Source organism: Herpailurus yagouaroundi, unplaced genomic scaffold (assembly GCF_014898765.1).
Source record: "Herpailurus yagouaroundi ecotype Mexico unplaced genomic scaffold, PumYag 196, whole genome shotgun sequence".
Lineage (NCBI taxonomy): Eukaryota > Metazoa > Chordata > Mammalia > Carnivora > Felidae > Herpailurus > Herpailurus yagouaroundi.
In genome coordinates, this window is record NW_024412427.1 from 25,640,141 (window position 1) to 25,663,671 (window position 23,531).

Consider the following 23,531-nt stretch of genomic DNA (forward strand, 5'->3'; position numbering starts at 1 on the left):
ACCCCCCATCAACCCTCAGTTTGTTCTCAGTTTTTAACAGTCTCTTATGCTTTGGCTCTCTCCCACTCTAACCTTTTTTTTTTCTCCTTCCCCTCCCCCATGGGTTTCTGTTAAGTTTCTCAGGATCCACATAAGAGTGAAAACATATGGTATCTGTCTTTCTCTGTATGGCTTATTTCACTTAGCATCACACTCTCCAGTTCCATCCACGTTGCTACAAAGGGCCATATTTCATTCTTTCTCATTGCCACGTAGTACTCCATTGTGTATATAAACCACAATTTCTTTATCCCAGACAAATGAGATTTTAAACCAGTCTTTTACAGGAGATGAAGAAGGGCATTACATCATAATTAAGGGGTCTATCCATCAAGATCTAACGATTATAAATATTTATGCCCCCATGTGGAAGAACCCAAATATATAAATCAATTAATCACAAACATAAAGAAACTCATTGATAATAATACAATAATAGTAGGGGGCTTTAGCATCCCAGGGAAATGGACATATCATCTAAGCAGAAAATCAACAAGGAAACAATGACTCTGAATGACACACTAGACCAGATGGACCTAACAGATATATTCAGAACATTTCATCCTAAAGCAGCAGAATACACATTCTTCTCAAGTGTACATGGGACATTCTCCACAATAGATCACATACTGGGTCACAAATCAGCCCTCAACAAGTAGAAAAAGACTGAGATCAGACCATGTATATTTTCAGACCACAAGGCCATTAAACTTGAAGTAAACCACAATAAAAAATTTGGAAAGACCTCAAATATATGGATGTTAAAGAACATCATACTAAAGAAAGAATGGGTTAACAAGGAAATTAAAGAAGTAATTTTGAAAACACAACAGTCCAAAATGAAAACACAACATGAAGATGCATGGGATGCAGCAAAGGCAGTCTTAAGAGGGAAGTACATTGCAATATAGGCCTATCTCAAGAAGCAAGAAAGGTCTCAAATACACAACCTAACCGTATGCCTAAAGGAGCTAGAAAAGGAACAGCCAATAAAGCCTAAAGCCAGCAAAAGAAGGGAAATAATAAAGACTAGAGCAGAAATAAATATATAAACAAACAAAACAGTAGAACAGATCAACAAAACTAAGAGCTGAATGTATTAAAATTGATAAACCCCTAGCCAGACTTAACAAAAAGAAAAAGGACCCAAATAGATAAAAATCATGAATGAAAGAGGAGAGATCATAACCAACACCAAAGAAATACAAACTATTATAAGAGAATACTATGAAAAATTATACGCCAACAAACTGGGCAATCTGGAAGAAATGGACACATTTCTACAAACTTATAAACTACCAAAACTGAAACAGGAAGAAATAGAAAATCTGAACAGTTCCATAACCAGCAAAGAAAGTGAATCAGTAATCAAGAATCTCCCAACAAACAAGAGTCCTGGGCCAGAAGGCTTCCCAGGGAAATTCTACCTGATATTTAAAGAAGAGTTAATACCTTTTCTTCTCAAACTGTTTCAAAAATTAGAAATGGAAAGAATACTTCAAAACACATTCTACGAAGCCAGCACTACTTTGATTCCAAAACCAAAGACCCCACTAAAAAGAAGAATTACAGGCCAATATCCCTGATGAACATGGAGGCAAAAGTTCTCAACAAAATACTAGCAAATGGAATTCAACATTAAAAGAATTATTCACCATAATCAAGCAGGATTTATTCCTGGCCTGCAGGGTTAGTTCAGTATTTGCAAATCAATCAACATGATGATACACCACATTATTAAAAGTAAGGATAAGAATCACAGGATCCTGTCAATGGATGCAGAAAAAGTATTTGACAAAACACAGCATCCATTCTTAACAAAAAACCTCAACAAAGTAGGGCTGGATGGAACATACCTCAGCATCACAAAGACCATACACAAAAACCCCATAGCTAATATCATCCTCAATGGGGATGACCCTACAGTCAGGAACAACACAGGGATGTCCACTGTCACCACTATTATTTAACATAGTACTGGAAATCTTAGCCTCAGAAATCAGACAACAAAACAAAATAAAAGACATCCAAATCAGCAAGGAAGAAATGAAACTTTCACTATTTGCAGACAACATGACAATCTATGTAGAAAACCTGAAAGATCCACCAAAAAATTGCTAGAACTAATACATGAACTTAGCAAACTCACAAGACACAAATTCAATATGCAGAAATGTGCTGCATTTCTATACACCAATAGTGAAGCAGCAGAAAAATAAATCAAGGAATCAATCCCAGTTGCAATTGCACCAAAACCCATCAGATACCTTGGAATAAATCTAACAAAGAGGTAAAAGATCTGTGCTCTGAAAACTATAGAACACTTATGAAAGAAACTGAAGAGGTCTCAAAGAAATAGAAAAGCATTCCACATGCTCATGAATTAGAAGAACAAACATTATTAACATGTCTATATCACCCAAAGCAATCTGCACATTTAATGCAATTCCTATCAAAATACCACTAGCATTTTTTTGCACAGCTAAACAATAATCCTAAAATATGCATGGAATCACAAAAGACCCTGAATAGCCAAATCAATTCTGAAAAAGAAAAAGAAAACTGGAGGCATCACGATTCCAGATTTCAAGCCATATTACAAAGCTATGGTGATCAAGACAATATGGCTCTGGCACAAAAACAGACACTTAGATCAATGGAAAGAATAGAAAACTCAAAAAATGGACCTACAACTATATGGTCAACTAATCTTCTACAAAGCAGGAAAATATCCAATAGAATAAAGATAGTCTCATCAACAAAATGTTTAGGAAAACTGAACAGCAACACATAAAAGAATGAAACTGGAGCACTTTCTTATACCATACACAAAAATAATTAAAAATGGATGAAAGACCTAAATGTGAGACAGGAAACCACCAAAATCCTAGAGGAGAACACAGGCAGTAATCTCTTTGACTTCGGCCGGAGCATCTTCTTACTAGAAACATCACCAGAGGCAAGGGAAACAAAGCAAAAATGAACTTTTGGGACTTCATCAAGATAAAAAGCTTCTGCATAGTGAAAGAAACAATTAACAAAGCTAAAAGGCAACCTTTAGAATGGGAGAAGATATCTGCAAATGACATATCAGATAATGGGTTAGTATCCAAAATCTATAAAGAACTGACCAAACTCAACACCCAAAAAACAAATAATCCAGTGAAGAAATGGGCAGAAGATATGAACAGACACTTTTCCAAAGAAGACATCCAGATAGCTAACAGACACACGAAAAGATGCTCAACATCACTCATCATCAGGGAAGTACAAATCGAAACCACAAGGAGATACGACCTCACACCTGTCAGAATGGCTAAAATTAACAACTCAGTAAACGACAGATGGTGGCAAGAACATGGAGAAATGGGAACACTTCTGCACTGCTGGTGGGAATGCAAACCAGTGCAGTTACTCTGGAAAACAGTATGGAGGTTCCTCAAAAAATTAAAAATAGAACTACCCTACAACCTAACAAATGCACTAACCAGGTATTTATCCAAAGGATACAAAAATGCTGATTCAAAAAGGCACACGCACCCCCAATGTTTATTACAGCGCTATCAACAATAGCCAAATTATGGAAAGAGCCCAAATGTCCATCGACTGAAGAAAGAAGATGTATATGTGTACACACACTACCGTGTAATATTACTCAGCCATCAAAAAGAATGAAATCTTGCTATTTGCAACAGCATGGACGGAACTAGAATGTATTATGCTAAGTGAAATAAGTCAGTCAGAGAAAGATAAATATCATATGATTTCACTCATATGTGGAATTTAAGAAATAAAACAGATGGACTTAGGGGAAGGGGGAAAAGGAGGAAAGGGGGAACAAACCACAAGAGACTCTTTTTGGTTTTGCTTTGTTTTTAAAGTTTATTTCTTTATTGTGTGTGTGTGTGTGTGTGTGTGTGTGTGTGTGAGAGAGAGAGAGAGAGAGAGAGAGAGAGAGAGAGAGAGAGAGAGAAAGTGGGGGAGGGGCAGAGAGAGGGAGAGAGAGAACCCCAGGCAAACTCCACACCATCAGTGCAGAGCCCGACATGGGGCTCAAACTCACAAACCATGGGATCATGAACTGAGTTGAAGTCACATGCTTAACCGACTGAGCCACCCAGGTGCTCACCCTGGCAAGGATGTGGAGAAAAAGGAACAATTGTGTACTGTTGATGGGAATCACAACTGGAACAGCTATCTGCGGAAAACAGTATGGAGGTTCTTCACAAAGTTAAAAACAGAACTACCCTATGATCCAGCAATCGCAGTACTGGGTATTTTCCCAAAGAATACAAAAACATGAATTCAACGGGATACACACACCCCTATGTTTATTTCAGCATTATTTACAATAGCCAAATTATGGAAGCAGTCCAAGTATCCATACATTGATGAATGGATAAAGAAGATGTGGTACATATACACCATGGAATATTATTCAGCCATAAAAAAGTGGTATCATTCCATTTGCAATGACATCAATTAGAAAGTATAACCCTAAGCAAAATAAGACAGAGAAAGAAAAACACCATATGATTTCTGTCATATGTGGAATTTAAAGAACAAAGCAAACAGCAAAAGGGGGAAAGAAAGAGAGAGAGACAAATCAAGAAACAGATTTTTAATTATAGAGAACAAACTGATGGTTACCAGAGGGGGAGGGGGCTGGGGGAATTAAGGAGTACACTTGTGATGAGCATTGTGTGTTGCATGGAAGTGTTGAATCACTATATTGTACACCTGAAACTAATATAACACTGTATATTTAATAACAGGAATTAAAATAAAAGCTTTAAACAAGTTAATGTCTACCACATACTTATTTCATATTTTATATCTCGCAATTCTAATATGTAACATCTTTGGTAATCTAGTTACAGTTTCTATTGACATATATTCTCTCATGGTAACTCTCTTTACGTAAAGTGTTGCATTGCAATTTAAGATTATACTTTGGATTCATATTTGAGGAGCATTTTAAGATTTGACTTGAAAGAACATTCTTTCAGGAAAGATTTAAATTTTCTTTCATTAAGCCCAGAGAGCTTCATGTATCCAGGACCACCTCAAACGAAAATTCTGTTCTATTCACTTGAAAGTATGATTCCTTTTCAGTTAGTATTTTGCCCAGCACTGTTGGATTATTTGTAATCAGAAGGTTCCAGAGTTTCTATTTCGTGAAATTGCCAGGAACAGGAGGGCCTATATTTCCTGAACTTTAGTGTGGCACTTATTGCATCTTACATTTTATTATTATGCATTTGCTTTTTTTCTTCACCTACAATGCAAGCTCCTTGATAGCAAATCTGTTTTTCCTTTAATTTTTTTTTAATGTTTGTTTATTTATTTATTTGAGAGAGAGAGAGAGAGCGCATGCACATGAGTTGGGAAGGGGCAGAGAGAGAGGGAGACAACAGAATCCAAAGCAGGCTCCAGGCTCTGAGCTGTCAGCACAGAGCCCAATGCAGGGCTTGAACCCATGAACTACAGGATCATGACCTGAGCCAAATTCGGATGCTTAACCGACCGGGTCATCCAGGAGCCCACAAATCTGTTTTATTTATCTCTAAACCTCTTGCACTAGCCAACAAAGTACATTAAATGGATTTCAATGAATATTTGCTTAATAAAAAGATGTTAAAAATTCTGAAAGTATAAATGTATAGGGCCCAAGGATTAGTGATGAATCATGCTTTGGAATTTGCCTAATTTATTGTTTTCCTTATTTTGCAACTTGGACATGTGAGTACAACAGACTAAGCATCACATCATTTCTGATAATAAAGGAAAAACACATTTGATTTTTTAATAGATAAAAAGAGTAGGCTTCAGAATGGTACAAAAGAAAAAGATTTTAGTGTTTCAAAAAGAGAACAGCATGTTTTTAAAGTTTTTTAAATTATAAAGAAATTCATGAAACATAGTTGATCTCAGGAAGAGGTTAAAATGTGTACTGACATTGTACTTTTGTTCTTCCTATGGAAGCTAATGCTCATGAATTATTAGGGTTTTAGTTAAAAATTTTGTCATTACAAGAAAACACTTATCAAATACAACTTCTCAATTTGGCAGAAAAATCACAAGAGGGGACTCCCTTCAACTCAATTGTAGATGGCATTCTGCATTTGACAATAAACCTATGATGTCATAACAGTGTAAGAATATCCCCCAAATGTATAAAATAACATACAGTGAAAACTACTTTTTAAATAATAATACTGTATACTGCACAGTATTTTTCAACAATGGTCACAGAGACTGTTGGTTGATAATACTAATAGCATAGAAAGTTAAAGAGAAGAAAAGGGAAATTTGAGTTTTACAGATAACATTTGATCAACTACTATTTTTGGTAGCGAGCAGAACTAACGAAAAAATGTACTGGGACATTACTTGTTAAGAATTGGGCAAGAAGCTATAATGCCTCCTTGAAGTTCACATACCACACATACAGCCACAGTTTGCATGGAAAAAAAGAATAACTCATGAAACCAAGTTCATTCAAAAATAACCATGAATAGGAAAAGTCACATCTGAATCATTGTAAGAGCTTTTAAGTGTGTGTGTGTGTGTGTGTGTAATCACTTAAAAAGCACAACTAAAAAGGAAACCTATTTATTTCTTTTCCCTAGTTAACTAAGCATTCGGTCTATAATCAGCTGGTTAGCATGAAGTATTATTAAAGCACTATTTTTATAGTACCCATTTTTATGGGTTTTGTATGTTACACAAACAGTGGTTTTTTAAAAAATGCATGAATTGGTTATTCTCTTTCATGTTCCTATATTAAGTCAAACCAAAGCTCTGGATCTTGACATAATGGTAATGCAAGTAGAAACAAAAACAGTTCAATCTTCAAAATGTCTTTCAATTTCACTCCATTCTATCACATTAAAGTCTCATTTATCAAAAGGAGATTTTTAAATTTGTTTTAATGTTTATTCATTTCCTGACAGAGAGAGAGAGATAGAGTGCTAGCAGGGGAAGGGCAGAGAGAGAGGGAGACACAGAATCCAAAGCAGGCTCCAGGCTCTGAGCTGTCAGCACAGAGCCCGACGCGGGGCTCGAACTAACGAACTGTACGATCATGACCTGAGCCGAAGTCGGTTGCTTAACTGACTGAGCCACCCAGGTGCCCCTCAAAAGTAGATTTTAAAAGAGCCCTACATTTAAGATAATTTCAGAATTTATTACAAATTACAAAAAATAGAAAATAATAAGTCACTGCCTAGAAAAATACATGAAAACAAATTACTTAATCATAAGTGTAAAATTACTTTAAAACAATACTTATTTCTGCAGAAGGTCACAGATATCAAACATTATCACCACTCAAAAAAAAAAAACAAGGTCATTTTAAAATTCTGAAGAGATGGTTACTGCTATGCCATTTAAAAAATTTTCATTTTAGGTAATTTTACTATTAATAAAAGTTAAACATCAATTAAAAGAAAATCATTCAAACAGTACAACAGAAAAATGGTCAAGAACTATGAGCAGATAATTCACATATTAATACAAAAGGCCAAATTATATGTGAAAAGTTGCTCAACCTCACTCATCAAGAAAAGATGACTCAAAACTAGAAGCTATCTTTTTATCCATGATTTTGGATTGATTGATTGATTGATTGATTGATTTGAGAGAGATAGAGAGAACACATAACTGGGGTAGAACAGAAGGGGGAGAGAGAAAATTAAACAAGCTCCATGTTGAGTGTGGAGCTCAATCCCACAACCCTGGGATCATGACCTGAACCAAAATCAAGAGTCAAACGCTCAACCAACTGAGCCACCCAGGAACCCCTTGAATATTTTCTTAAAATTGATAATAACCATTTGAAAAGAGTGTGAAGGAGACTTCCAGTTTACAGTCCAGTATGTAAGGAGCTTGGAAGTTGCTACTCCATCCTAACAACAAATGAAAAATCAACAACTCTTCTTAGATCCGTCAGAAAAGTGAGGTTACAAGGTAAACTACTGCCCCCCAAAATAGAGACAGTCAGATACAGAGAATCCCAACTTATCAGAATGCAAAGTCATGAAGAGAAACCTCCACACAACTAGTGGAAAACCAGAACTGTTTTTGAAGAACTACTAGAGTCTCAGTGTGGACAAGCTGGTGAGTTAAAAACTTGTGGGGTGAGGAATGGGATGACACTTTTGTGAGTTTTAACTCCTGGAGCTCTACCAAGTTTTCACAGTAGTGAAGACCTCAGAAAAATCCCTTCTTGTTTCCAGCAGAAACAGGAGAAAAGGAACCATTTTTAAATACAAGATGGGGCACCTCGGTGGCTTAGTCGGTTAAACATCTGACTTCAGATCAGGTCATGATCTCACAGTCCGTGAGTTTGAGCCCTGCGTTGGGCTCTGTGCTGACAGCTCAGAGCCTGGAGCCTGCTTCAGACTCTGTGTCTCCCTCTCTCTTTGCCCACTGCTGCTCACACTCTGTCTCTCTCTCTCTCTCTCTCTCAAAAGCAAATAACCATTTAAAAAATGTTTTAAATAAATAAATACAAGAGAACATTCTGTTCTCATTAACAAGGCCTACCCTCAAGAGAAACTATTCTATCAGAGCTTAATCTGTTGGGGTTTTGTTGGAGCCTAAACTCAATGCAAAATATTCAACTCCATCCAGCTCTAACCTTCTACATGGGAGAAGAGTGTAGGGGTGAAAAACTAAGAGGCACTTATGAAGTTCACAGACCAGAGGCATAGGCTACTAAAGGACTGGGACATAATTACAGGAATATAGAATACTTCTCCTCCCCCAACACCTCATCACCATATTACTAAAAGCCTATTTACCACAGTTCTTTTTCCCTAATACATCATGTCTAGTTATCAAGAAAAAATTACAGGCATACTAAAAACCACAAAACACCATTTGAAGAGACAGAACAAGCATCAAACAGAATATTCAAGAACTGTGGAACAACTACAAAAGATGTAAACTAAACAAAATGGGAATACCAAAAGGAGAAGAGAGAAAGGGACAGAAGAAATATTTGAAACAATGACTGAGAGTTTCTCCAAATTAAAGTCAAACACCAAATCACATATCCAGGAAGCTCAGAGAACAACAGGCAACATAAATACCCCAAAAAAACTATATACAGGCAAATCATATTCAAAGTACAGAAAATCAAAGATAAAGAAAAAAATCTTGAAAGAATCCAGAGGGGAAAAAAAACACCACACTCATAGAGGAGCAAAGATAAGAATTATATCTGACTTCTCAGAAATCATGAAACCAAGAAGAGACTGAAGTGAAATATTTCAAGTGTCAAAAGAAAAATACACACACACACACACACACACACACACACACACACACACACAATCCACCAAACTTGACTGTGTATGCTGCAAAACTATCTTTCAAAATGAGGAATAAAGACTTTCTCAGACAAACAAACTTTAAGGGAATATGTTGTCAGTAGACATGCCTTGCAAGAAATGTTAAAAAGAAATACTTCAGAGAGAAGGAAATTGATAAGGCAGAAACATCATTCTACATAAAGAAAGGAAGAACATTAAAGAAGGAATAAGGGAAGGCAAATAAACTTTACTTTTCCTATTCTTAAGTGATCCAACATATATAATAATTTATATAAATAATAATAGCAACAACATACCCACTTGTGTGTGTGGGAGGGTGTACTTATATATGATTATGTATGCCTGAAATGAATGACAGCAATGATAGAAGCGATGAGAGGGAAGAATTAGGAATTTTTGTTATTTAAGGTACTTGCACTACCCATGAAGTGGCATAATATTATCTGAACATAGACCTAGATTAGTTGTAAATGTATATTGCAACCTCTAGGGCAACCACTAAAAAAAAGTTAAAAAAATAAAATTGATATGCTACAAAAAGAGTGAAAATGGCATCGTGTAAAATGCTCAGACTCAGAGAAATAGGCATTCACACATGGGAAAATGATATAAACAAAAATTACAGAGAAGCACCTGGGTGGCTCAGTCGGTGAAGCATCCGATTTCAGCTCAGGCCATGATCTCGCAGTTCGTGAGTTCGAGCCCCATGTCGGGTTCTGTGCTGACAGCTCAGAGCCTGGAGCCTGCTTCAGATTCTGTGTCTCCCTCTCTCTCTGCCCCTCCCCCACTCATGCTCTTTCTCTCTCTGTCTCTCAAAAAATAAACGTTAAAAAATGTTTAAAAATTACAGACAACATGAATCTCTCTCAGTAGGGAAATAGATAAATTATGATATGGGATATGCAGCTATAAATCTATGCATAGTGACACACTAAAAGTATCAAGGTATGTTAAGTGAAAAGTATTTTGCAAAACAATATATTAGAAATCTCTTCTATAATTGTTATAAATGATGAAAGATAGAAAGAGGTGTGTGCATGGACAAAAAGAATATACTATAAAGACACATACCAAATTGTCAGTAGTGGTTCTTTCTGGCAAAAGCAATGGGACTTAGAGTAAATGGGAAATGGGTATCTGTCTTGATTATTATCTAAAATTTTTCTATGTATCCACTGCAATGAGAATCTCTAGATATATTATCTATGCAAATGCTTTTTTAAAGAAAAAGCAAAGGAAGCAAGAAAGGAAGAATACAGTAGTGTCTTTCCATAAAACCAAGAAAAGTATTTGCTAGCTTGTCGCAGTCACTGTCAGAAGGATTTCAACCAAATTACTTCAAATACGAATTTAAAATCCACCATTAACAATTTTAATTCATAGCTTCAATTAAGGAGCAATTTGATTTACAACTGTATGTTCACACAAATAGTTTAGATTGGCCTGTAAACAAACCAAGGATCAAACAGAATTTTGGAGCTACAAGGGACTTTCTGGCCCCTCATTTTACACATGAGGAAACTGAGAACAAAGAGACTTGTCCTATAACAAACAACGAATTTCATCACTGTTAAAAGAAGAAAGAACCCAACCTCCTTGCTCCTTGTCCAGGCCTCTGGTAAACTCTGTTTATTTCATTCTACCTACTTTATAAATATCATCTGTGGTTCCTGAAAATTCCCAAGTGGTTCTGGAAAATTTGCATTTTCTAATCCCATTTCCAAATCACCTGATTAAAAAGAATTTCACATTTTCAGGTTGAATGCAGTAGAGAATTCATAGAACTTAGCATGTAAAGGAATTTAGAAACTGTCTCTTGCCTAACATTATTTTTGTTTTTTTTTTAAGAAAACAAAACAGCTTAAGTAACTTGTTACATCCAGTGAGTTAGACACAGAGTTGAGAGTAGAACCCAACTCTGCTAACCACCAGAACATTCTCCTTCTGTTATTTCCCATTCATTTAAAAAAAAAAAAAAAAAAAAAAGGCAGTGTGATCTTACAGAAAGTATACACACTGACTAAGTGACATGGACAAGTCATTAAACTTGGAAACTTTTCTTCAACTATTAAATAAACAGGTGGGCTCTGAAGTTTCATACATCTTTCCATGAGTCTGGAATTTTTAAGAAGGGGTTCAATATGTATTACGTCATGGAATCCAGTGGCAGAATGACAGACTGCAGTCCAACTCTCTTGAGTAGCTGCAAAAAGCTAGAGAAAAGGAGAGGACAAGCAACAGAAGAGAACAGAGTGGAATTCAGGAACTCCTTAGCATGGACCTAAATCTGCAAAGGTACAACCAGCTGGTTAATCTGGGGTTTTAGACTCAGTAAAGTGCTTCAGAAAGTTGCCACATGCCATAGTTCCACATCCACCATTGGTTCCAAGAAGTTAACTTCTCCTGAGCATCCAGTTTTCACCTCTTACTATTCTTTCCCACTAATGTTCTAAGAATGCTTCTAATATAGCTGGGTAACAAATATCAGATTATATAAATTATATGTGTTATTAAGGTCAAAAATTTGGTTTCCTTTAAAAACAGCAATCAACAGTTGGTAATTGTTACAACAAAAGACCAATAATACCGAAGTCTGATTCTGATATATTTGATGATATAGTGACACAAATGTAATCAACCTTTTTCAGAAAAACTATGAGAGGCAGACCTCAAAGACCTGTCCCTAACTCATTCCTCAGCTCACATTTTGCTATCAAGCAATTCTTGCTAGCATGCATACAATTAATACCATTCCTTAGATCTTCATAACCTCAGTTCAAATAACTGTAAGAAAGCATGTGTACAAAATCTCTTCATACTGAATTCTCTGTTCTTCCTTCAGATATATCCAATTCTTTCCCATCCATAATCTGTTTTTCTTTCTCTCTCTGCCCTAAAAATCTTTCCTAATAGAGCACAATACCTACTAAAGGCCTGTACAATAATGAAATACAGTTTTATCTCCATCCCCAGAAACTTCCATTGATCCCATCAGTTGTGTATTTACGTAGCTGATATTAAGTTTTATCCTTTGAGCTTCTAAGTGGACTTTCATAAATTCTAAGTACAGACAGCTCTAGAATGAAATATGATTTGAGCAGGTAAAGCCTAAAATTTGGCAAAATAAATAGTTTGGAGTTCCCCACCAGTACCCTAAAGGTAGCACTGGGGTCGGGGTATGACTGGACACACTGGACATTTGTGGGAAAACCAGAAGAAAAGACTTGATCACTGGTATAGGCTTCTGTCCCTCCTTCCAAGCTGGTAAGGGTGGAGGAAAAAGAGGAGACAAATAAAAAAGCCCTAGCTAGATCTGAAGGATCCAAGAATAGAGGGGGCCTCAAGACACAGAAAGCCACATAGAAAAGTTCCCCATTCCCTCAGGCCAGTAAGATGCTCTAGGAGTAAAGTAAAACAAAACAAAACAGAACAAAACAAACAAACAAACAAAAAACTAGCCTGATATACTTAGGCCGTGAGGACTTGACATTCTCACTGACTATTCCAAGAAGTTTCCGATCATCTGATTCTACTACCACTAGCATCTACTGTAAGTGGATGTTGTGTGTACAGAAGAAGTCAAAGACTACAAAAATACCAAGGATACCATAGTGAATTTAGTAGCAATAGTAGCCAGCAACCCGTAAGGAAGTGGAGAGCAAGTCCTATCTCAGTACAAGCCAACATTGGGAACAGAGTGATATGAAGCAGATGGTCCCTCCCAATGACAAAGAAGGTCCACTGAATCCCAATGCTATCCAGTAGAGAGGGAAAAGTGGCAAACAAATATAAAATGACATGTATAAAGAGACTAGGCTTATATGGAAGGAACTAGCAGAATGAAGGCAAGGATTCAGACATTCAGCTGAACTAGAGAAGATAAACAGTTACAATAGGCACCCTTCCTGCAATATCCAGCATGGGCTGGGGAGGAGAGACAGTGTGGGTGTGAAGACAGTGTGGGTGGGTGACTTTAACATCTAAGCCTGGGCTTAGCAATAGGCCCCCTGCAGCTGCACAAGACTCCACTGGCAAGACCCTGCATAGTCTGCATGTAGCCCCTGTGGCCCAGAGGGTCAAACAGCAAGTAGTCAGTCCCTCTGTAAGCCCTCTGTGGCCTGGTGGACTCTGAAGTCCTCTGTGTCCCTGCCCCACTGGTACCAGGCTCCCACTACACACCCAACCAATGGGTACTGATATCTGCTCTCTATATGCATTCTAGAGAGTGGCCTATTGTTTTCTCAGCAACTCCATACTAGTCCCAGCCTGGTCAAACCAGTGAACTTCTCTTCTCTGCTACCCAGCATCAAGATCTATACCCTTTACAAGTATGTCCCTCCTTGAACACTCTCTAGAGTACAACATAGAGTTTCTTTATATATTATAGTTACACTTTAAACATAGTTAACAAATCTTTATGTTAAACTTCCCCTGATTAACCTAATGTTAATGTTTCTATGTCCTGATTTGATCCAGAGGGCTACATCCACCTAGTCTCAAAATCCGAGTCTATCAATATTTCCACTTTCTCCATTTCTTCCATCCTCTTCATCCCTTGGACCATTTCCAGGTCCTAATGTCTCTTGCCTACAGAGATGGTCTTGGACAATCTTAGATACACTTTATAAGCCCTCCCCCAAGATACCATTTTACTTGTCAACTTAGAAACAAATAAGGATCCTCTCCTTTCTATCAGGTCAAATGTGAACTCTTATACTGAGATTTTAAGGCCTTCTGTGATTTTTGTCTGTGTTGTCCTTACCACATAATTAGCATCTTATTATACTCTGTCTTAATTCTCCAAGATACAACCTCCCAGACTAACCCTATAAAACGCTTTCTCTAATTTATTCATGGTTATTACCCTAACTTATTTTTAACTGTACTTTATACATCTTATACAACTTCACTACTCTTTCCATGGTGGTAAGCTCAATGTTACATGATGGGAAAATCAGACTAAATCAGATAGTTTTAAACCAATGTAACAGTTATAGATACAGCCACTGTTAGGCTATACAAAACCTTTCTACAGATTAGAAAAAGGCACCCTTTCCTCCAAACTGATGCAGCTTCACATTTGGTTACACAGCTTGGCAAGTGGAGCCCAGGAAGGATTTCAACTCAACCTTATACAACTGTACATGGCAGCCCCAGATTCATTAATATAACACTAACTAAAAAAAGAATCAAAGTGTACTGTAAAACTTTTAAAGGATATTGTTCCTTGAATTTTGTTTTATTAGGATTTTATGCTACTGTGTATACCCCTCTAATCCTAGATAATGTCTCATAGCTTGGGCATTAGATCAGTTATATGGCAAATTTCATGCATTAGTGGGTATCTGGTATACCAGATCTCTATGACCAGCATTAATTGAAGGTCTAAGTCTATCTTAGGGACTGGAGCTAGATCTCATGGCACAAATGAGGTATCCAACTAGTTTGCAGCTCAGTAAATCAATCTATATTTAGAAGAACATAATTTTTTAATGTTATACTTACTGATAAACTTGTTTTGCATAGTCTCCAACAGTGCTTGGTGAGCATCTTCAGCTTGTAAAGCATGTGAACATTCTCTAGCCAGTATGGTACGCACAAGATGCTCCCCACATCCTAGAAATCCAAGGAAACCAAAAACAGTTGAGGAAAAACAATGCTATAAACATCCTTCTTATCCTCTTAGCACTAAAACACCCTTATGTACTACTTAAGAAGTGGTTGTGTTGCAGAATAATTCAGTGATGGATGAAATGACTTCTATGAACAATCTGGGATTTTAGTAATAAGATTCAGCAGAAAATAAAGAAACAACTGTCTAATGTCAAAAGGAAACAGAGAAAAATAAAAGAAAAGCCCTTTTTCATAGGAATGATTTACATAATACAGGAAAGAATTCAAATTCTCTGCCGAGGAATCTCCTAGGGCTCTGTCTTATTTCCATTATTGGGTTAACTACAAAAAATTGTTTTACATTTCGTTATTTGTTTATATACAAGTGGCCTGAGTCTACCATTTTGCCTCTGGCACCCCACATACCTGGGGGCATGGGAGAAATCTAAACAGCCAGCAACAACCTGCATCTCCCTCTACCTACCTTTCAATAAAATGTCACATCAACCAGCTGTAAAGTGGACTTAATAAAATAGCACCTTTCTCACCTTATAATAGTAACTTACATAGCCTTCACAGGTGAATACTCTCTGTAATTGTAAAACAAAGAATGCATTTTAAATCCCTGGAGTGAACTTGGACCATTCAGACACACTAAAAAAGAGTAGACATGATGGCAATAGGAAGCACTGCCTAGAATTCTATTTTAATTTTCTACCTGTTAATATTAGAAACTGTCTGCCAAAGTTAAGACAAAGGAAATTTAATTTACATTACAGGTTGATAAGTTCAAATAAAACATTTCTGAGGAGACTGATTTTTTTCTTAGATATACAAAATATTAAAAATTACTTTGATAACATTGGAGGGATAAGCCTTTTAAAAAAAATACTAAGTGCCCTTTGAAATGCTTTTTCTACATAAAATCAGCTGCATTAATTAAAATATAAATGTCCTCTTACCCAAAAGACAAGAGTAGATACATAAGACCTTATGCTTCCCATCTTTTAAAAAATAAAATAAGGGGCGCCTGGGTGGCGCAGTCGGTTAAGCGTCCGACTTCAGCCAGGTCACGATCTCGCGGTCCGTGAGTTCGAGCCCCGCGTCAGGCTCTGGGCTGATGGCTCGGAGCCTGGAGCCTGTTTCCGATTCTGTGTCTCGCTCTCTCTCTGCCCCTCCCCCGTTCATGCTCTGTCTCTCTCTGTCCCAAAAATAAATAAACGTTGAAAAAAAAAATTAAAAAAAAAAAAAATAAATAAATAAAAATAAAATAAAATCCTGAGGGAAGCAGATCAGCATGGACACTGGCTGCCTAACTTGCTTACACCAAGTTCCACACACCTTTGCTCTGGCGGTATTGCCCTTTTCAGTCAAGCTTGCCTAAGTCCCAGTGTGACAGCCGCTCCCTACTCCTACCCAGAAGACCAACAGAAACTCCTGCCCACACCACATCTCCTGACCAGAGTTCTGCCGGGCCTCAGTTCTGGTGGAGCTGGTGTCAGATCTCATTTCACAGACAGACCAGAGCACACCTAGTTAAAACTCATCACATTCAGGCCAGGGACCAAATACTGACCATAGTAGGCAAGGAGAGACTCTGCAAATGACTGGCCTAAAGGACAGAACAGCTAAACTACAAGAGCACAGCACACACAGCATACACCAGAGACACTCCCTAAAGCGCCAGACCCTGGGCACTACATGACTTCATAAGGCATTACTTTCAGAAGCAGGAGACATAATTGGCTTTTCTAACACACAAAAGAAGGAAGAGACTGAGGGGCGCCTGTGTGGCGCAGTCGGTTGAGCGTCCCACTTTAGCTCAGGTCATGATCTCACAGTTTGTGAGTTCGAGCCCCGCGTTAGGCTCTGTGCTGACAGCTCGGAACCTGGAGCCTGCTTCGGATTCTGTGTCTACCTCTCTCTCTCTCTCTCTCTCTCTCTGCCCCTCCCCTGCTCATACTCTGTCTCTCTCTCTCAAAAATGAATAAAATTTAAAAAATTAAAAAAAAAAAAAAAAGAAGGAAGAGACTTAGACAAAATGCCAAGATGGAGGAATTTATCCCAAATGAAAGAACAAGATAAGGCCATGGTTGGAGATCTAAGCAAACATGCTTGATGGAGAATTTAAAGCAAAAATCATAAGGATACTCACTGGGCTTAAGAAAAGAATAGAAGACATCAGTAAGACCCTTACAACAGAGATGAAAGAGTTAAAAAACCAATCAGAAATAAAGAATGCAATGAACAAGATTGGAAAACAGGCTTGATGCAATGAACAGCAGGCTGAAAGAAGCAGTGGAATGAATAAGAGATATATTAGACAAAATAATGGAAAATAATGAAGCTGAATAAAAGAGAAAGAAGAATTATACAACATGAGAATAGACTCAAGGAACTCAGTGACTTCATCAAATGTAATAACATTCATATTATAGGAGTCACAGAAGAAGAGAAGGAAAAGGGGACAGAAAATTTATTTCAAGAAATAATAGCAGAAAACTTTCCTAATCTGGGGGAAAGAAATAGACATGCAGATCAGAAGGCACAGAGAACTCCCATCAAAATCAACAAAAGCATGCCAATAACAAGCCATCTTGTAATTAAATTTGCAAAATATAGTGATAAAGGAAAAATCTTGAAAGCAGCAAGAAAAAGAAGTCCTTAATTTACAAGGAAAGTTACAGATTAACTCAACAGAAACATGTCAAACCAGAAGGGAGTGGCCTGATATATTCAAAGCGCCAAATAGGAAGAATCTGCAGCCAAGAATACTCTATCCAGCAAGGCTATCATTCAGAATAGGAGAGATAGAGTTTCCCAGACAAACAAAAACTAAAGGAGTTCATGACCACTAAACCAGACCTGCAAGAAATATTAGGAGACTTTCTGAGGGCAAAGGAGAGACCAAAAGTGACAAAGAAAGGATCACAGAAAATCTCCAGAAACAATGACAAAACAAGTAAAAAAAAAACGGCAATAAATACATATTTATCAATAATTACTTTGAGTGGGGCTTCTGGATTGCTCAGTCAGTTGGGCGTCTGACTTTGGCTTAGATCATGATCTCACAGTTAATGTTTTCGAGCCCCATGTCAGTCTCTGCTGTCAATGCAGAGCCTGCTTTGGATCCTCGGTCAACCTCTCTCTGTCCCTATGCCACTCTCACCCTCACTCTCAAAAATAAACACTAAAAATAATAATAAAAGTGAGGGGATGGAGGGACATTTATCACACAAACAGACATTAAAAGAAAGCCAGGGTAGTAATACTTATATTGGACAAATTAGACTTTTTTATTCTTGTATTGTTTTCATCCTGCTTTGGTATCTGGATAGTGCTGGCTTCATGGAATGATTTTGAATATGTTCCCTATATTATTTGTAAGATTTTGATATTGTTATTATTACTTTATAAATGTTTGGTAGAATTCACCAATGAAACCATGTGGTCTTGGGCTTTTCTGTGCTGGGAGATTTTTAATTCCTAATTCAACTTTCATTCTTGTTAATGGCTTAAGAAGATTTCCTACTTCTTGGATTTTAAGATTCATGATTGAATCTTGGTAATTTGTGCATTTTTAGGGATTATCTAGGTTTTTTTTTCCTAAAATATCTGATGTTAGTATATAATTGTTTATAATAATCTGTTATCACATTGTGCATTTCTATGGTTATCTGTTGTATTGTTTTCTCTTCCATTCCCCATGTTGATTTTTGGTCTTCTTTTTTTCTTAGTTAATGTAGTTAAAGCATTGCCAATTGTTTTTTTGTGGTTTTTTTTTTTTTTTTTTTTTTTTTTTCTTTTTTTTTTTTGGTTTTAAACTGGTCATAACATAACTTTCAATGTTATGTTATTTTGGTCTCTATTTTAAATTCTGATTTTACTTTGTTATTTCCTTCCTCTACTAAATTTCAGCTAAGTTTCTTCTTTTTCTAGTTCCTTGTGGTATAATGTTGTTTATTTGAACTTTTTTTTAATACAAGCATTTATATCATAAATTTTACTCTAACATCTGCTTTTGCTGCATCCCATAGGTTTTGGAATATTGTGTATTCTTTTTCTTTTGTTTTGAGACATATTTTGATTTGCCATTTGATTTCCTATTTGGCCCATTGCTTGTATAATAGTGTGCTGTTTAAAATCTACATGTTAAATATTTAATATTTACATTGTAGATTTTCAGCTTTGTTTTATTGTTGATTTTCAGTTTTGTACCATTATGGTTGGAAAATATAGCTGGTATGATTTCCATACTCTTAAATTTTTAATATTTGTTATGTCCTTTATGTGATTTCACCAGGGGATTCTTCTGTGTATACCTGAGGAAAATGTGTATTCTTATTTTTCTTGAATGGAATGGTTTATATATATCTTTTAGAACCAAATATTCTGAACTATGCTTCAAGTAAAAAATGTTCTTGTCATGGAAAAAAGAAATAAAAAGCTCACCTTAAAAAAAAAAAAACAAAACTGCCAAAGGTATTCCAATAGTTTTTTTAGAAAATCAGGTCCTTCATTAATTCACACAACAGGTAAAGGATATCAAATGATCTCAGCATCTACTGAGACTAAAGGAGAAGTATGACTCAACTCTATAGTCAAAAAACTCACAGCAAAAGAAGGAACAATCCACTCAGATTCCCCAATAGGTCCAGGGACAAAGTAACATTTTCTCATGTTATTAATTTGCGTGCACATACACACACACACACACAACACTGGTAAATGAAGAAAAAGGTTCTTAGCAATGAAAAAGATTGCCATATACATATATGCCATATATATATATATATATATATATATCTTTCCTTCCCACTTTTTCCCTCCTTTCCTCTGCACCCTCTCAGTATATACATGCAAAGATGCATACACACATACGTGTATACACACATATGTGTATATTATGAATACACATAAAATATGTACTCACTGCCAAAAATACAAACCATTCAAAAAATGTCAAAAGCTTTTTTTAAATCACTTGACACTGGGCACCAAAGTGGCTCAGTCGGTTAAGTATCTGACTTCAGCTCAGGTCATGATCTCACAGTTTGTGAGTTCAAGCCCTGCACTGACAGTGTAGAGTCAGCTTGAGATTCTCTCTCTCTCCTTCTCTCTCTGCCCCTCCTCTACTCGTGCTTTCCCTCTTTCTCAAAATAAATAAATAAACTTTAAAAAAAATCACTTGACATTTTTCCAGAAGTAACTTCCCTATATTTTTTGGTAAAGTGTAAATGTAAATATCTTTCCAGATCTAATATCATTTTGTAAGTATCTACACTTAGAAGATCTAGATATGCAATTTAATATATAACTCTGAGAGCAAGACTATTGGTGCTCCCTATTTTGTTAAATTTTTGTAATATTATTTTTATAATCAGGGATAAAACAACAATAAAGTTAATAGAAAATAAACCATTTTTGACACTTACAATGTAAAGACACTGTGCTAAGCTCATGAAACCCCATAAATTTTAATTCCCTTTGTGTACATATTTGATGTTGAAGAGTGAAATGTTATACTTTAGAACAATAATAATTGTTAGGAAATTGGCATATTATAAGCTAAATGAGTGTTCAGAAGGTTATGTACACATGCCTCAAGTCAAAGAGCTAAACCACATGAAGTTAACATTACATCAAAAATACACAGTATGTGTCAGAGAGACTTTTCCTCCGTTGTTATACAAGAATATACAGGGTTTTCCAATGACCGATTTTTCACCAAGAAACTTTTAAAATTATGACTTCTATTCGGACATTTATCACCTCTAACATAACAGCGTTGACATCAAAAGCTTGTTCTCCTGCAGGTTCCAATCAAAGAAAAGTTTGACTTATGTGGTTTCACCCACAAAATTCCAAGGTTTCTTAGAATATGCTGCCAGATAGCTGAAGTGTGATTCAAAAGAAAACAGTTCCATTCTTTATATGTGGATATGAAGAAATAAGGCTTTCATTGCATCCTCCTTTTGTCCTTATCATACAAGTATATATTTATGTTCTCAGATCTTAGCAGAAAACATGAATTATACAGAGAATGAAGACTTAACAGCAAACCTAGAAGAAAAGTGATACAGGCACACCTCAGATATATTGCAGGTTCAGTTCCAGACCAGTGCAATAAAGCGAGTCAGATAAACGTTTTGGTTTCCCAGAGCATATAAAAGTTATGTTTACATTACACTCTAGTTTATTAAGTGTGCAACAGTATTATGTCTAATAGAACAATGTACATATTTTAATTAAAAAATACTTTATTGCTAAAAAATGCTAACCATCATCTGAGCTTTCAGCAAGTCATAATTACCGACCAGAGATCACCATAACAAATATAATAATAATGAAAAAGTTTGAAATATTGTGAGAATTACCAACATGTGACACAGAGACACAAAGTGAGCAAATGCTGTTGGAAAAGTGCTGCCAATAGACTTGCTCAGCACAGGGTTGCTACAAATACTCAATTTGTTTTAAAAAGAAATTTGTGAACCACAACAAAGTGAAGCACAGTAAAACAAGGTATATCTGTAAATATCAATTTTCTATAAAAACTTACTTATTTTAGCATCCGTAAGAATGAAAACTGCATGGGTTGAAAAACATAGTGAATTCATAACTTATGTTCTAAAAAGCATTTACGTTTGAAAGATGCTATGGAACCAATTCACTCTTCTGAAAATTGGTAAGTGAAAGCAAAAAATCTAGCATTTCTTTGTCTTTCCTATAGCAACTGTACAGCAGGGAAACCAAATAGTTTATGAAGGAAAATTTTCTCCATAGAAATGCCCCAACTAACAAGTAAATAATAATTACAGAGAATTAGAATATAACCACTTATAGCCCATAATGTAATAACTAATACAGGCAACAATCATCAATAGCTGCTAATAGCACAAAAAGATACAACCAGACATTAAATGCCCCTTGATAAAATTACACCTTGTAGTCTTGCCCCACATCAAAATATTTACCCTAAATCTGAACAAGCCTCTAAATTCGATTATCGATTTCCATAAATAAACAGCATTTGTAAAAAACCTACAGTTAACATCATACTTAATGGTGAAAAACTGAATTGCTTCTCCCTAAGATCAGAAACAAGATAGTGATGTCTGCTTTATCACTTCTATTCAACAATATTCTGGAAGCTCAAGTTATTGCAATTAGGCAAGAAAAATAAAAGGCATAAATATCAGAAAGAAAGAAGCAAAACTGCTTTGCAGATGACATAATTATTTATGTAGAGAAACCAAGGGTATCTATAAAACAACTACTAGAGGTATCTCTCCAGGTTCTTCCTATCTTGTTAGTAGTCTAGGGCAAAAGTTGGCAACAGACACCTGCCTGGTACTTAACAGTCCCCAAAATGTGGACTTGATTTTCATTTCTTCCCCCATCAACTCACTCACCAGATTGTTACTGAGCACTTACTTGGTGCCAGGTCCAGAATGCACAGAAGTTGGCAGGGGTGCTGCTGCAAAATGTCAGATCTCCCCAGTGGTGCTGGACCCCTCCCTGACTACTGAGTATTCAGTAAACTGCCATCCTGTCCAGTCCAGATGCCAGTGCCCTCACTGTGTATTTTATAGATCAACCTTGGAGATTTAGATGAGAACCCTAGATTCAGCAGGAACCTTGGACATTCCCACAGCCCACTATGAACCACTCTCCATGCCAAGTCATCTCCCACTAATCCCAACCCTAAGCCCAGTCTCAGCTCACTCATTCCCAATGTGCTTCCTGTTGCTGAAACTTCAATATGCCCCACACTCAAAGCCTTCAGTATTATAATACATGTCCTCTCTTGTAAGAATTAGAATACATTTCCTCTTGTGGGGATCCTTAACCTTTCAAAACCCAAACTGAAGATGAATTCATAATAAAAAAATTACAAACCACACATGCATGGGCACGCATGTGTACACACACACACACACACACACACACACACACACACACACCAAGATGGAATGAGCAGATATAAAAAAAAATAATGTAAAAGATTATCAAACCAAGAAGTGTTAATAGAACAGAGGCTGATAATCATTTTCAGTTAAAACAGATAAAGTAAATATTGTAGGTTTTGTAGTCTATATATGATCTGTCAAATTTTCTTTTATAACAATCCTTTCAAAATTTAAAAATCATTCTTAGCTCATGGGCTGTACAAATTTAGACCACAGGCCAGATCTGGCCCACAAGTCATAGTTTGACTATCCCTATATTAAAACAATTTGTAGTACAAAGATTAAAAGGAAGGGAGATCATAATTTTTAAAAACAAGGCAAACTGGGAGTAGGGGCCAGGAGGAGGTGTACAAGATTTTTTAAGGAACCAAATAAAACTATCTTAAATTAAAAGAAAATTGTTTAAAACTCAATGCAAGGAAAAAAAAAACTCAATGAAAGAGAGAGAAATATAAGGTATACCTATGGGAAAAAAAATCTAAAAAGTATCCTAGAATGATAAAAAGAAGTAAAATGAGGAGTTAAGAAGCCTAGAGTATAAAATGAGAATATCCAACATATTAAC

General features: G+C 36.2%; 1 protein-coding gene across 10 annotated transcripts in view; it reads right to left on the reverse strand.

Annotated features, from left to right (window-relative positions):
• The window catches only part of TASP1 (taspase 1), a 307,910-nt gene that overhangs the window by 134,744 nt on the left and 149,635 nt on the right, over positions 1–23,531 (reverse strand). For 9 of the 10 annotated variants that reach the window (XR_005782143.1, XR_005782144.1, XM_040447716.1 and 6 more), the window contains one exon: positions 14,886–14,996. Coding sequence is in view for 8 of the 10 variants with exons in the window: in XM_040447716.1 (XP_040303650.1) it covers positions 14,886–14,996 (111 nt within the window). In the remaining 2 variants the exon portion in view is untranslated. Of the gene's footprint in view, positions 1–11,468; positions 11,594–14,885; positions 14,997–23,531 lie in introns of those variants that run through there. The other variant, XM_040447720.1, reaches the window with a different exon arrangement.